Source organism: Chelon labrosus (genome assembly GCF_963514085.1).
Source record: "Chelon labrosus genome assembly, chromosome: 1".
In the NCBI taxonomy this organism is placed as follows: Eukaryota; Metazoa; Chordata; class Actinopteri; order Mugiliformes; family Mugilidae; genus Chelon; species Chelon labrosus.
Window position 1 is genome coordinate 14,293,045 of NC_140337.1, and position 16,903 is coordinate 14,309,947.

The 16,903-nt window shown below is 41.1% G+C and overlaps 1 protein-coding gene across 4 annotated transcripts in view; it reads left to right on the forward strand.

Annotated features, from left to right (window-relative positions):
* Positions 1-16,903, forward strand: part of LOC311490724 (receptor-type tyrosine-protein phosphatase delta) — a 121,488-nt gene that overhangs the window by 41,927 nt on the left and 62,658 nt on the right. For all 4 annotated transcript variants that reach the window (XM_084548370.1, XM_084548373.1, XM_084548371.1 and 1 more), the window contains exons 3-4: positions 14,217-14,362; positions 16,317-16,458. In XM_084548370.1, coding sequence (XP_084404496.1) covers positions 14,217-14,362; positions 16,317-16,458 — 288 coding nt within the window. The remainder of the gene's footprint in view (positions 1-14,216; positions 14,363-16,316; positions 16,459-16,903) is intronic.

The window sequence follows — 16,903 nt, forward strand, 5'->3', positions numbered from 1 at the left end:
CAGATGAGGTGATACAAATGAAAAGAAAGAAAGGCCAACATGAAATACAGAGATGTCTTTTAAGTTTATTCACTGCGAAGTCATTTTTTTTTTTTTTACAGAGCTAATTTCCAAAAAAGTAATCCTGAAGCCTACAACTTTAATCCTACTGATATGATTAGGTTCCTGGCATCTTATAAAATGATCTCAACCCTTTTTGTAAGAATCTTAAATTTGGTAATGAAAGTCAAGGGTAAATAGATTAAAGATATTGCAGTTCGGATTGGATGTCACAGTGTGATCTTATTTCAAGTTGCTTGTCATACACAATGAGGGGAAAAAAAGTCTACTTTTATCTAGGAAATATAAGTCATTAAACTTAACTTCAACCAACTTCTGTAAAAGCTGGGAGTTTACACTGAAATTACTTAATTTATGTGCTATAGGAGAAACACTTCAGCTTCTGGTAGCGGCTTGTGTGGTGAGGTACTTGTGGTATTATTATTATTATTATTATTATGGCTTTAAAAGGAATAATGTTGGTGTCTGTGTAAGAAAAATTGAGTTGAAATTATTTGTTAAAATCCATTGCGACAGACGGCAAGAAAAGGGGTAAAATAACCAAGGTCCAGGCAAGTTACTGGGAATCAATTGGTTGCATAGTGACTAAAGCGATTCAAGGAGGGAGATGGGAGCCTCAATAATAGCAAACAAAAAAGCAAAACAGAACCATGAGAGGGTATTCTTATCTTAGATGACTGCTATCTCAGAGAAGACAGCCACTTTTGTTTTGCCATGCCTCATTGTGTGGCATCTTTGAAATCCACGAGGGCCTGTTACACAGCATTCATTTTGTTTCATCACTCGCACAAAGCCTTGGCTGACATTATTTGAGATAGTTTGTTTCAGGTACAATGAGAGTAATTATTCCGGCTTCACAGAGAACACAGAGAAGGGTACGGCAGAAAGCAAGCAATATTACTGGCAATGATATGATATTACAACACATTACTAATAAAAGCTACACAAATAACCACATCTTTTTTTTTTTGTTTTTTTTTATGATTCAGAACCCCATGTCCTCAGTACATCCCTCCTGTAATAGGCATTGTTTTTTGTTTTTGTTGAGCTAGTAAATGAGTTTGAGTAGAACAGAGGCAGAGGCAGAGCCCCGTCTTTGGTCAAGGTCGCTTGGGGTAACAGCGTTAGAACAAAAGAAAAACACGGGTTTGAGGAAGTCAAAAATGGCCAACTAGTCAATGCACTTCCATGTTGCCGAACATTTTACAACGACTGTGTAAAAAAGCAATGTGTTACTCGCATTTATACCTTCCTTTTTATTCTTTGAGCTATTCAGGCACATTGGAGCGGTGTCCATCATTAAAGCTGTATAGTGTGCCCTTGGTCAAGCATGTTCCTTTTTTACTGCAGCCCTGCTTCTGTTCCCAACTACTGTCCTTTCGGTCTCATTCACGGGGTCTCTCAGATCTACCCTCCCAGTCGCTGCTCTACATCTGTACAAGTTCTGGAAATATTGACTAGGTGATAATTAAATTGTCCACCCCAGCTTGATATGGATTAATAATTGCCCACTAATGCCCTCCTGACATTTTGTTGCATCGACTCGATACTGTTTGCAGGGTTGCGCCGATAATTATGACGCTTGGTATTCTTCATTTTGTCCCTAATGAGACCAATGAGAGTTGGCTTGACTTTTGCCTAAGAATTAGAATGGAGTGAAAGGGAGTGAGGAGGAAGCATGGATTTTCTCTTAGGACCCATTACTCAGTGCTTTGAGCCTTATCGCGGATATATTTCTTTCCTTTACAGGGACATTTCTTGTCTTACGAACCTCATTTCTTGACGTGTAATAAGTGCTTTGTCAAAATAAGTAGAAACTGTCATACGCTGTTCATGCAAATCACATAAAGAGGACATCTCAGGAAAACAGCAGCACCACTAGGAGTACTATAAATACTGAGATTAGAAGGTGGTATGGGCATCGTGCCACATCACTGCATCGACTTCCTCACTGCCATCTGTGAGTGTTCCTCCTCTGGCATTCTCACAAAGACCTTTAGTGCATTTTTTTTCCCTTTGTCCACGTTTGCAAGGTTTAATTACGTTATTTACTTGAGCGTCACCTCCCAGCGTTTCGTTATAGTGGACATCGCAGATAGGGCTTCACACAGGGCAGGGGCAGATAAAAAGTTAGGACAAAAGATGATAAATGTCGCGAGCCGGGACCGGAATGCAATCTGGCCGCCACAATGCAGAGATGCTCTAATGGCTTCCCAGCAAGGAAGGGGGAAGGCACTGTCGAGATGGCAATGTGATAAATGGCGCAGGGATGGCTGTAAGGACTGTAGGCAAGACAAAGAAAAAGAAAAGAGTCATGGAAGGAGGAGGAAAAAAAAAAAAAAAAAAAAACGAGGATGACCACAAAATGGGATCTAATTAATCTGGACTCCCCCCCCCCCCCCCCCCCCCCTTGACAAATTCTGCACAGAAGAAGAAGAGGAAGGGAAATTGTTTTTGGGGATGTGTTTCCCTCCCCCCCTTTCCTACCATTCTACTTTCCACCCAGGTTGAAAAGGCAAAGGGACGTATGGGTTCTGACAATGCTCCTGCACCTGTGGAATGATTAATGACAGCGGACTCGCCTTACACGCCGCAGAGTGAAAATATTTCCTACAAGGAGAACTCGACTATAAACATAATTCTTCTGCTATTTATTGGTACATTACACAAATGTGGGGTTTAGATCGCCTTTCGGTGGCGAACGGAAACCTTTGAGGGACGTTTTGTTTCCTCCCAGATGGTTTTACAATCATATAATGTACCACATTACATAGGATTCATGCAAGTTACATTGTAATAATACCTTCCATATTGTTGTACAGTGATTACCATTCAAAATGGACAGAGAAAGGAGAGCTGGAGAGAGGAAGCCTCTCAAGCAGGGATAAATGAGTGGATAAAACTGCATAAGTGCTGATATTTGATTCAATGAGATGCACGTTGAAGTGACTGCTGCACTTATTAGATATACAAGTGTGGGGGGGAAGCTAATTTACAAGCTACATTCAATTTGTATTCATGCGCAGAAGGCTGTGCGTGTCCAGGTAATTTATGGATGTAGTTTTTAAATTTGACTAGTAATTACTAAAAGAAAAGGAAGATTTATATCCTTATGTGAGCCAAATTGGGTTATGATTAAAATAACTGACATTTCGTGCCATTATAAAGGACACTCATTCGATGCGACGGACTCACCACTGTGAGCAACTACCTCTTCATCAGTTCAATCGTCTTCAAGCTGAAGAATCAGTCACTTTGTGTTTCGTTTACGTGCCTAAGTGCACTCGACTTCTCGGAATATTCGCAAACTTAACAGCCGTGCTGAGCTCATGTGTAGGCCTGTGATTTATTTTCGAATCTGTGAGAAAACGATGGAAGTCATTACGTACAGCAGACTGTAGTACCTTGTGGCATTTTGTAACTGGATTTTTATTCCCTCTCTTTTCCCCTGCAGTTTTCACATTAAAGCCAATAACCCCGGCTATTACTAAAAGTTGCCCTTTTAGAATAATGCAGATAAATATGAAATTGCATTGTAGATAGAAAGGCCTTTATGCTATTAGGAGGAATAGTCTGCCCCCCAACTGTCTGATTTATGACATCAAAGCACGTGTCTAGTCCCGCAGTTTTGATCTGTACAGTATTTCAATCCACTTATGTACATACACTTAATACACACATAAAGACCACACATTCACCTGGCCAGCGGACTTAAGCCCATTACGGCTGGCAAACATTTGTACTTGAGGGCGCTGCCTTTGTGTACCCTCTCGCTTTGTCAACTGAGGCTCAGTTTGGCAAAGGGTGAAAAGGAGACTAAAAAGAGAGTCCAAAGGCCACATCTCTGGTCCTGTGTGGTCTTGTGCCCTGAGGAGGCTCCTCCTCCTCTTTAGACAATCTCCCCCTATTTTGCCCGACCTCCAAGAAAATATTCTGTTAAATCAAAACAGATTTGGAAAGACAGAACATGTCATTGACTCTGAAAAGCGCCATTTTTTTTGTGGATTTCCCATCACAAAGCCATTAATTAAGTGTTAAGCTGCTATTTATTAGGTTTTTCATTTTGCTTAATTTTTTCACAGTTCAATTCAAATCATCATCTGTGGTTTTTCTTTTCTTGCTTTGACAGATAATTAGCCTGAACTCCTCCAAAGTGGTGTAATTCACCCCTCTGACTGCGTCTTAACCACCTTTAAAGTGACGCGAATGTTTCCAAGGTTAAAGCAATTAGACTTTGGCGACGGAGAAGAAACAAGATTTCAATGGAAAATTAAGGCTGTTTTGGAAGACATTTTGGAACTACAGCACATTGCAGAGATTTATGTATGGTGAGAAGGTGATGAATGTAATGAACAGACTTCAAAAACGAGGCTCAAAAGGAGTGTGTCTGCTGTCACCCACACACTAAACAGACAGGCCCATGCACACACACAGGGAGTCATAGTCTTTACACTCTTCTCTCTATGACTCATCCCCACATCCACACACACACACATCAAGAAAGAGCCTTTCAAAAGTGATCTGAAGCACTTCATTTTACTAGATTATTTTAATTATGCCCCCTGAGGGTGGTTGTTTTTTTGCTCCTGGGGTGACATTGCAATGTTTGCTTCCAAGTAAAAACCCCCATCCGCCAGTCTGACCCTGATACCACCCGCCCTCATTTGTTTCCCATCTGTAGCTCTTCAAAGACACGCACAAGCTCAAATGTTTTCTTCAGGGGTTCGCAATTAAGAATTCAAAGACCTCAACTTAGATTTACGGCGTGTGGTTTAGATGCAGACATATTAATAATGTGCAGCTGACAAAAACAACCCACTAATACACAGCTAATGTGCTATCCTGCAGTAGTGCATGTCACTAAGTTAATGTAAAACACACTAATTAAAATGTAATTTTAAAAAAAAAAGTATTCTGGCATGAATAATCATATAAATCATATAAATTAATTAATTTTGACAATTAACTGGCATTTTGACACATAATAATCTAATGCAGAAGATGTCATAAGAATGCATGCCATGCAATAAGGCTTACTATTACTTATTTAATTCTACCATTTAAAACCAGCAGTTAAAAATGCACATTTCAAAAACATGCTCGTTACTATGGAAATTTTGGCATGAACTATTACTTAATTCATGTCCAAAAAGCCTGTCCATGGTGAAGATGCTGCAAGCTGCTAGGCTGCTCACATCTGGAACAAACTGTCTAAAGATCTCAGCCTACAGACAGTTTTAAATCCAACGAGCTCTGCGTCTGCATCTGTTATAGTTTCATTCTAAAGCTGCACTTCACGTACTTTAAAATACATAAATGCTTTACTTTAATTTACTCAGGAGGATTACATAATTGATCACTGTGCATGAACTGTGCTATAGAAATAAAATCATTGACAATTTCCAGAATGCTTTTACGCCACTGGATTCTGACAGATTGTACTCAATGTCATGTCGCCTTTCAGTGGGAAATCGTGATTTTTTTTTTCACCTCAAAAACATTTCAATTACTATCATTTTTCTTCCTCTCTTTTATACACGCAATGCTATTTCCTTCGCTGCTGTATAAAAATATTAGCCTATGAAAGGTCACTTGTCCTTGAGTGGTGGTTTGTGCCACCTCCCCTACATATTCTTTGTCCCAGTGATGGATTTTTGGTCTGAGGATAGCCATGACTACAGCTGGTTACAGGGAACAGTGTTCTCTTTGATTCGTTTTCTCTCTCTCTACAGATTATTGAAATATTCCCTGTATTTTCTGATGCAAAACTGGCATTGCTGGACATACAGCAGATGTGAAGACATTAGTATTAAAGGCCTTGGTTTAGATGTAATCTGGTTTGCTGAACGTTTGGAACAGCTGAGCTGCTGAAGGAAGCCAGTTGTCTTCTCTTAGATTGCCGGAGCGTGAGCTAGTTTGCCCGTACGCGCCTGAGAAAACAGTGCAGGGAGTATGTCACTTCTTACGGCCTGACAACTGGCATCCATCGGAAATGGCTTGGCACTATTTATCCATAAAATTAGAGTCTGTTTAAATATACAATGTCAAATCCCTGGAATGATGTGCGACATAATCCATCTCTGCTCCTACGGAGACAAATCTGAGGCAAGCTTTTCCGCTTCGTGGCTGAGGGCAAAGACAATTATATGAAGTTTATGCTATAAAGAAATAGGACAGGCCCAAGCATAGTGTAATTCTCTTGGTTAAAGTCAGTTGAATATGTTGCTTATTTGATTTTCCATTCCACTTTTTCCCCCATCCATATCTTTTGATTTCTGCTGCATGTCGTGGAAAGCCCGCTGCTTTGAAGATTGTCATCTGCATGTGCGGTCACAGTGATATTTCCTTATCAATCTCACATAAAATGTACATCATGTGTGCCGCTGAAGTATCACAATCCGACAATCGTGTTCTCTTACTATCTACACATGTCATTACATTGGCAGTAATCTGACGTGGTCAAAGGCTGTTTATCACTGCTGCCATTTTTAACATCTTTTCAAGTCGGTGCAGCCTCAGCATGATAACTACTGGCCATTTTGCTGCAGCGCTGCCATTTAATGAATCGTTCCATTGCCTAGTGGATAACGGAATGAACGAATGGCTTTCTGTGTTTGTTGCTGCCACTGCCTATCCTATCAGATAATTAACTTTTTGCAAATAGACTGCACTGACTACCAAACAGAATAAGCCTGCACAATTAGAATTACTTATCTGTGTTCTTTCTTTTTTCCAGACGTTAGAGGAAAAACAAACAAGACAAACAAATCCAAATTTCATACTTCTTGCTCGGCTGTTTTTTCCCCCCCCCCTCATATGGTCACACATGAATTGCCCCCAGATTTGTGTATTCATACACAAATGAACAAATAATGAGTGAGCGTGGATGAAAATGAAGTCTTATTGAAAGTGAAGGCCCTGTTTTATTTTGCATTGGCGCTGAACATCCCCAGCCCAGATGTTCAGAATTTCCAACAGGAGGGTCTGGTGTTTTCCACCTCCCTCCTCCTCTTCTGCCGTCTTTTCCGATTTATTTATTTTTATTTATTTATTTTTCTCACAGGCGGACGGTCTCACACTGACAGTGGCGCAATTCAATATTTATATGTTTCCTTCTGTTTGGTTTTCACCGCAAAGAGAGGTGGGCTTTCATGTGTCTGATTTGCCACAGCAGCGATTCGGCTCTGGCTTTTAAAGCGTCGGGAGCCGTTTGAACAAAGCCATCTGTTTGAGTGGGCCGTTTTATTAAGTGACAAACTGGATCCCTCTACCTCGCTAATGTGTCCCGTGGGAGATGGCGGTAGCTTGTGTTCATGAGTGCGTGTCTGGTAGCAGGACAAACACACGAAGAGAAAGCCGCAGAGAGGGTACAAGTTTTCCTCTGCTAAGATCACAATATACCACAGACAAGAGATGACACAGCTGCTGTTATTCCACAACTGAGAGGTTTTTGCCATATGAATCTTCAATGATAATTGAACAGGGAGCCTTTCAGCTTCCATCTTATCACTCAGGCTAAGAAGCTCACCACTGTTCCATAAATATATATATACTGGCACCTACCACGATATTCTGCTGTCCCCCATCTTCAAATTTATTAATGTCATTCCCCCATTTGCAATGCTCCCTCTCTCCAACCAGATAGAATAGAGAATATTCTAACGGCCATGAGAGTGTGTGCACAAATGTGCATGATAGGTTGCGCTCCTGCACCTCCGCAGCCTTTTTCTTCCTCCCCATCTTGTCAGAGAATACGTCAGCGCATTGAATGCGGGACAGGAGCATTAGCCATTCTTTTTGAAGCTGTTGCTGTTGTCTGTGCAAAAGTGCCCATGCTCCTGCAGAGCTATAGCCAGAAGCTCAGACCTTCCATAGAAGCGCCACTGAGCATGAGTAATACACACTGACTGGGGTTAAGAAAGTCCCACTGGAATTTTTTTGCAACCTTAGTGATTGCACTGAATATTTGGCAAGGACAATACACTTGTGAGTTTGATTATTATAATGTATGCTGTAGTTTCCCTGCCTTTGAAGCCATGTTCTAAGTGATGATATGCAGTTATTTATTCACATGAGACTCTCTGCAGCTCATAAGCCAAATAAGAGACCCTGACCCCAACGCAAAATGGATGGCATCCATATGCATTCTCAGTATTAATGTGTCATTAGGCTGCATTGTTGTGTATTCTATTGAATTACTTTTACATAATGACAGTTTGGAATTTTGCTTGGAGAGCACATTTTAGCTGTTGGGAAGGGGAGCAGTGTGGGAGAAGGCTTATATTATGAACTTCATTATGTGTGACAAGCAGCACAATATTGATGGAAGAGCGGGTCCCCATCATTGCACTGCATTAAAACCTCTGCAGTGAATTAATGTACTATTCCTGATCCAGTAATTAACAATCATTCGGGGGCCATATCCCTTTTCAAGTAATCACTAATTGCAATAAGAATTTCAGATTCCATTTAAGGCAAGATTACCGATGAGCATGCAATGCAAATCAGCCAACAGTTCTAATTAAGCTCCGATTCTTTTTCTTTCTCTCTGCCGAGAACCCTTTGTGAGCGCGTACAATGTGGAGTTTGTTTCCTCTGCCTTACAAAAGACAAATTTTTTATCATTATGCTGCAGATAGAGAGCTGTGTAGTGCCCCAAGAAAATGATTTCTGCTTGTGTTTGTTTGATTGATTTGCATGTGTGGTTTATCTTCTCTCTCACGTTTCATTGTGTGTCTGTGTTGGTGTGCCTACATAACTACAGTCTGTTGTCTGTTTGGCGTGGGGTCAGATGTTTCTGAACTCTGAACAGGCAATTAATTAATCCATAGAGAGGTTGCGCTTTATAAACCACGCACATGGAACTGCATTTCACCAACAATATATAATAAAGCTACTGCTGCTATTTGACTTACAGAATACTTAAAGGATTATATAAAGTCAAATGTCCAAGGAATCTATATACTACATGCGTCACTTTTACCCTCTTCTGACATTAGCCACTCCTTTTAGTCCAATTATGTCGCTTGCTGCCATTGTGACAATTCATCAATATCATAGAACTGATTGCTGCGGCTTAAAGATGTCGAATGAGGTTAATGGCATCTTTAAATGCTCCTTTCTCCCACCCGTATGTCCAAAATGGAGCAGGGTATTTGCCGACTGCCACCCAATGTGTTAGGATTAATTATCGCCCTTCACAACCCCACCTCACCCTGCAAGTTAAAGATTCAGAGAGGAAATGGCCCCTTTCATGCAAATGAAATTGAATATGTCAGTCAGTATAATTGTGAAAACCGAGCCGTCTTGGACTGGTGTCTGCGCCGAATAGAAGTTCCAACTAAAAGTCGGTTTATTAATGTTCTTCTCTCCCGTCTTTGATTCATGCTCTTCAATGGCTTGGCAGATCGAACTGAAAGTCTATGGAGTCCTGACGACTTGAAATGTTTTGGCTATTGTGAATGAAACACAGACTCAGATCTCTTTGAGATCAGCATTTAAATGTAATGTGTGGCTGTGAGTTCAAGCCAATATCAAGCAGGCTTGTAATGAATGTAGATGTGTAAGGCACTCTGAACCCAACTCTGGTGGTGAAATGTCACTAGGCACGGTCTTCGGTCAATTTATAATCTGAGGTACTTAAAGCAGACATTTTTTGATCAACGCTGGTCCAAACAAACCAACAACAAAAAGGAATATTACATTACGCAAAGCCTATCAAGCACAGGGGCACATGAAAGGCAAACCAAGCAATTATTTCGGATGGCTACCTTTTGGGATATTTTTCATTTCAGCCACCGATTAAGCAACATTGTTTTTACTTTCTTTATCGTTCTGGGATTTCACTTCTGTTCAATTGTTACCGATTTTTGTATTTGAATTTGTATATTCTTTTCCTCACTTTCAACTGATTTGGGGTTGAATCTGGGAGTAAAAGACATTGGCGTTTTGATTGCAGGGAAGCCTCTCACTAGGGCTACATTTTATTCAACAACCAGGTTTGAATGAATAAAACCACCGGTGGGAACTAACTGTTCTTGCCCTCATCCTGGCTCTGGTATCATGTGCTTTGATTCGGACACCTCTGCCTTTTATATCCATGTGCTTGGGGATACATTGTGTTTTTCCCGTTTGAGATTAGGTCTGCAAACTCAGATTCCAGTCTTAAAAGATTTACTTTCAACCATTCTCGTGAGGTATTAAAAGTAATATGACACATGTGGGTGTGAACTGCACTTACTTCTCTTCAGTGTGCAGCCCTAGCAAGAGGTTGCATGACACTGAATTGTCACAGAACACTTAAAAAAAACAAAATCTAAAAGCAGGTCCCACTGCATTGAGTTTATTTAAAGCTAATCACCTAAAGCAGCTCAATTGATGGATCAGACTTTATTTAAATGGTAATTAATTAAAACCCCAGAAAGGGTAAAAAGACTAGTATACAGTAGCAGTAACAGTATTAAATTTCATCTTCGTGCTGCATTGGCAAGGCTTCCAGTTTTCATTTATGTTCATCCTTTAAAAACAGATATTTAAAGTCCTGAAATAGTCTGCCCCCTCAGCCCTGTGGACATGGATGTTCTAAAGAACAGTAAAGGCTTTCAGTCAGACACCAAATTATTAGCACGGCATTAATCCATGATAAATGGGGCTGTGGGATGCTATGAAGAGGTTCTTCTTTTCCTGTGGCAACGATTGAGCAAGGTTACATAATGACCTCATGGGAGGGCAGACACAGGCCCGTGTCGCTAACCTTTTTAGCTTGTGACAGATTTCACTCTTCTCATTTGTTTGCTAGCGCCGGCAGCTTAGCGTTGGATTAACAGGTGCCTGTCTACAGTACTAATTCATGTAGATTAGGGTTACCTCTCAAAGGAGATGCGCACATGCAGCTGAGGTAAAAGGAACGTCTTTCAATTTAGACTAATTTAGTGAAACAATGCCTGAACACTATTCCCAGTGCCACTGAACCTTAATTATTATTTTTTTTTAATTCAAATTAACATGATTAGAGGTAAAAATGGCAAATAATCTCTCCATATTCTTAATACAGAAGCTTTTGTACTCTAAATTACTGACACGATTACTGAGAAATTAAGGTTTATAGTAAGTTTTCTTTATGGTGTATGAGTTTGCACAATCATTTTTCATAGAGAGCATTTTTGTATTCACCGTCAAGATGCTTGTCGCGGCATTGTTCGGACAAAACCGATGTTTCAATCAGTCCCATTCCACCCGAAGCCATACGAGGAGTCTACCAAAATGGATGTTTGTCAGCGGCAGACCTAAAATGGGGGTATGATGGTGATATCAGCGGCCATGTCTGTGAAAACACCATTACCTCCATGTCACGCCTCAATCACTCCCCATTGTGCGATGACTCTCCCCCCCACCCTCTTCCCCTCACCTCCAATGCTGATCTCCCGTACATGTCGTTGAAGTCTATTACAGCCTGCATAGGGAGACGCACCGAGCCATAATGGATGGCCTCAGAGCGAAAACAGCCCCAATAGCATATCAATTACCCATCAGCACCCTCTTGGCTGGATGCCAGTGTGCGCCACACCCCAGCCAAGCCAATGAGATAAGGTTCAAATGCAGATATAATAGTGCTTTTTGCCACGTACAAATTACACAGTGTCAACTCTGCTACCCACCTGTCGGATCTGTCAGCGAGTGAATGAGAGAAAGATTCAGAGGCGCGTGTGCGCGGCTTGTTAATGTCTGTGCGCACACGAGGCTGTGTGTATGTCGTCTAGGAAATCAGGTGATTTCCCAGACTCATTTGCCCAGTGGAAGCCCAGCTGCTCGCCTGTTTATCTGTTCGCCCTTTTGATTGCTGGCCACACATCTTATGTCACCTCTCCGCAAATCCTGCAGGTTAATTTGTCCCTCACTCGCGGTGCCGGTGCCGCCGCCGCTGGGCACGACAATCTGGGGAGGAGGGGGGTGGAACGGGGGTATCAGCCGGCACACAAGCAGGCACGCGAACAAGCACAATCGCACATTCTCACACATGCAGATGAGGTGATTCAGATGGTTGGCATTACTGCAGCTGTGTGGCCCCTAATGGCCTGCTGAAGTGATTGATAAAAGGCAAACAGTTGCTCTGCAGGGGGACAGATGGAGCTGCACCTCCCACTGAAGCTGGCACTCAGGCTTCTGAAGAAAATATTATGGGGAGGGGGGGGCTCTGACTGAGCATTATGACATTACTGCTATTGAAATTATAAGAGCCTTGATCATCATGATAAAGCTGGAATGTAAATCTCACGATCAAAATCTCAACAGGGAGCGACGGGTCCCTTTGATTTCTAATCGCTTTCATGTGTTTTGATTTTTCTGCGATTGTAATAGAAACATAAGCTTGTGAGCAGAAACTGATTGTCCTAGAGGGAGAAAAAGAAGCAAGACAAAACTGAGTTGTTGGAAATGACAGTAAATAGAGAACTGCTGTAATGGCTGACAAAGCCAGGAGTCTGTTGGGAAATAGTTTTACTGTAATTCCAAAAATCTAACCACAGGAACAGGGTTGCAACTCTCCTCACCGTTGTAAAAATCTGACTACGCAGCGTTGTAATAAAACTAAAACAGCAGATGGAAATGTCCAAGCCATGTCCGCACAAAGCAAACACGGCTCCACGCTGCTATTCTCTCACGTCCACTCCCCTGCATTTTTAGCATTTGTATCCTCATTTTCTTTACACTTGACTCGTTGTGCTGAATTAAGGGACCAATTAGAAGCAACAGAACGCTCACAATGATAGGCAGAGAATTGCGCGGCATTATCAAGTGCATGTCTCATTTGTGTGGGACACCACCACCGTTCCAAATGATGGAGTTCTAGAGATTAGCAACGTCTGCAACTGAACTGATAGACAAGTCAGTTTCTTTTAAAAAACGAAAATGTTAGCCTAGAACAGCTACACGACTCATGTCCAGGGAAACAGTGTGCAACGCAGTATGATGAGCAACAGCTTCTTAGACTGAATGTTTTTACAGACTACGACACAGATATCCAATTACATCGATCTATCAAATGGCACTGAGGATGTTCCTCCAGTTATAGTCATGACAAATTACCAACTTATTATTAACTTACCAGAATGTCCGCCAAGTTACAAAACAACAAATTCAATATAGACGTGGTTTACTTTATAACCCTGTTTTTAAGATCTATAGTGAAATTATATTTTTCACTTGACAATGGAAAAACATTTCAGTATAACAGAATTACCAGGTAGTCCTTTTTGTGTGTAGCCTTGACACAACTGAAGCGCTTTCCCAGTCTAAACAACCAACATCCTGACCCAAATCAAACAATGGATACCGTATTTTCTCAAATAAAGTCAATTAAGCCAGGTCTAAATAAGTGTTGGGGGTTTGGTCAACCCAAAGAAATACATACAAGTCCTGGATCCTGTCAAATAATATAGACGCTAATTAAGCATAATGTACAGTAAATTTCTAACACTCCATCAGTGGTCACCTGACTCTCATATATCTACTATGGTGAATTTAGTGGTAGGAACCACTGAGATTAGTTCAGTTTGGTACCTTACCACTTCGTGTCACCAAAGGTTTTTACAAAATTATATATTTTTTTTTTATGCAAATGTACTAAAGTATGATGAAAATATGTACCAATTAAACAGAGGTAATTAGAAATACAGGTCAGTTACTTTCCGTAATTAAATAAAGGTCTCAGTCTCTGTTTCAGGAAATACAGTATATATTTATATCATTATCCTATTATTCTTCTTTCCCACAAAAGAAACGTGTCCTTTTATCCAGTAATTCCACCCTAAGTCTCAGTCAGACATCCTTCAGAGGAGATTTCAGAATTACTTTGAAAATACTTCCTAGGTCAAGGTAATTTGTTTTGTACATTCTGCTGCCAACACCTCCGTCCTTTTATTTCTGATCTCGGCAGCTGATCAACTGTTTCCACTTGCACAATGAAGTCGGTATAATCTCTTGTCTTGACCTCCAAAGACAATCCTCTTAAAAGCCACATGCTGAAATCTGCAACTTTGTTAGTTTCTCGTGTGTGTGTGTGTGGCTTGATAAGAGAGATTAATTGCTCTGTCTGGGATGCTTAGCCTCCTCACTAACTATTTTTGTTATCTTTCTTCTCTGTGTCTGTCCCTCTTCAGCACCACCAAAGTTTTTAAGAACCCCCAATGACCAAATAGGCGTGCAAGGAGGTGTGGCATCCTTCATTTGCCAAGCTACAGGAGATCCACGGCCGAAGATTGTGTGGAACAAGAAGGGGAAGAAAGTCAGCAACCAGAGATTTGAGGTATTAGGTCTATTGTTCTGATGTAAAATGCTCGACAAAATGGGAATGCTTCAGCACTGCTTTTGGCTCCGACTGCATATAATCCATCGCACCAAGCCCCACTAGCTTGCTTTTCGCCCTGACTTGCCACCACGCATTAGTAGACTCCAATAATCATGCTGGCCAGACTTTTTAAACATGCATGAGTTTTAATGAGCAAGTACACAAAAGATCTGCGGACAAATTTGTAATTGAATAAAAGACAAGGAACACGCAATTGGACAGAAGAAAAAAACAACTTGTGGTGTGACCCAGATACCTACATTAGCTTCACGCCACATTTGCCAGCTTCATGCAAAGTGAAAGGGGAAGTAACGCTTTCACTTCGAACTATCGTTTTGCTTTGTGGCATCTTTATCTAAATGCATGTCCTGCCCTCCTTATTTTGGCTGAAGCTTTGATTTCTGGTCAGCTTTAATCTGCACTGCGGCTCAATACCCATGAGAAATAACACATCATCGCAGAACACTGATAAGATTTCTATTAATTTCTGTGTCAGTCCTCAGGACTATCATGGTGTCACTTCTCCCCCACCCTCCGCTTTAGATGCCATGTTTGCTCGCTACAGCGCAGCAGCAATGGCTTAAAGGAGCTCGGAGACCTCTCTCCACCTTTTCTCTGCGTCTTATGCCCACAGAAATCTAATCTTATCAGAGTTTATCACGTTTGCATTGCACGTCGTGCTGAATGCTAACGCACTAGTTTTCATTCCTTCGCTGCCTCACAGGACTTGCTGGCTGCCGCTATTCCATACCCATTCAATCACGCACTGCCACCACATCTTCTAACAAAAACCCATTTCCTTTTAGAAGTCTCAAAACTTCCTCTCTAATTTGCTCTCCGGCTTTGACTAAGAAAGGAAGCTGTTTTTACCATCACCTGCTGACAGCTTGAATGCCAACACCGCTGTAGCTTTGCCAATGAAATGTTTAAGTGTATTGTTAACTAACACATGCTCAGATATATTGTCAACTCTGAAAATGTCTGTAGGCCTCTGTGTGTTTGTGTGTGTGTTAGTGTGCGTGTGAGTATGTGCGTGAATCAGAGGCCTCAGGCCTATCTTTATTGAAATCTACCTCTATGCTTAAAAGAGATTTTAAGTTATGACACAGGGCTTTCTAAAAATCAGTGAGTATTCAACACGTAGCATGCAAAAATAGCTGAATAAGCTACAACAAACACCTGTTTGTGAGCATTTTATGTGTCGTTCGTCCTAAGCAGTCGGTCCTGTCTTTTGTACCACTATGTCACCTCATGGTACAACTGTCCGTAACCGTTTATCAAGCCACCTTTAACTGTTTCTCGTGCTTGTTTCTGTCCCATCGACACAATCAGTGTGATGCATTCTCTGCAAAGGGACATAACGTTAACTTTAAGAGTGGGACACATTCAGGTTTAAATTTCAACGTACCACCAAATATCTGAGCGAAAACGTTCTGAGCAAGATAATCTTCCCCATTCTTAAAGTTAGTCAGCCACATCGATTATTTTACTAGTCAATGCACAAGTTAAATTAGACATCAGATCAAGAGCATTTACTGGAATAAAGCACGTCTGAACACAAAACAACTGATAGTACAATAGTACATGCTCACAGTCCAGAAGCTATTATTATTTATATTAAATATGCTAATTGCATACATATTACCAACAAGCAATCTAATACTGTAAGCTACTTTTTGTACATGTACAGTACATAACCACAATATTCACAGATGAACATAAAATCACTAGGGTTAAATGTAAGGTAGGCAGCTGCTTTCGTTTCTGTCATAGGAAGCACATCCTGTCAGTCCCCATCAGTGTTGTTAGCCAAATGTCCTCAATGGTGTTGTTCTGTTTCTCTGCGGAAGGTCCCTCACCCATTGTGAACAAAAAAATCTCCTTTAACATATCCTGTCTCTCGCACCTGCAGGTGATTGAGTTCGACGACGGCTCTGGTTCAGTGCTAAGAATTCAGCCATTGCGCACGCCCCGAGACGAAGCCATATATGAATGCGTCGCCTCCAACAGTGTTGGAGAGACGAGCGCTACCACCAGACTCACTGTTTTACGTGGTAGGTCCTTCTCGACAACCCCAAAAGAAAAAAAAAACACGCACACACCACTAACATACCCTTTCCTCCCAGCTAACCCAGGTAAGCTTGCATTTATTTGTTTTATGTCTGTCCTGTCCTGTCCTCTTTTCTTTTGTTTCTCGCCGTCAACTCCGCTCACTCAAAACCCAAACCGAGACCCTGGTTACGCTCACGTTGTGCATTCTAACTTGATAAGATTTAGCCCATTAGCCGTTTAGCCGAGTAAGTTTCCGTTTCTAAGTGACTTAAGTCATTTGCATACAGATTTGTGACACAATAATTAAGATGCCAGTTAAATTATGCAAATAGACATCCACTCCTAGCCTGCGGTGTTTTAATGGAAAAGCTCAGCAATAATTTTCAAATCAGTCATTTTTCATCTCTGCACTTCAGCTTTGATATTCGTTTGACCGTGTAGAAAATA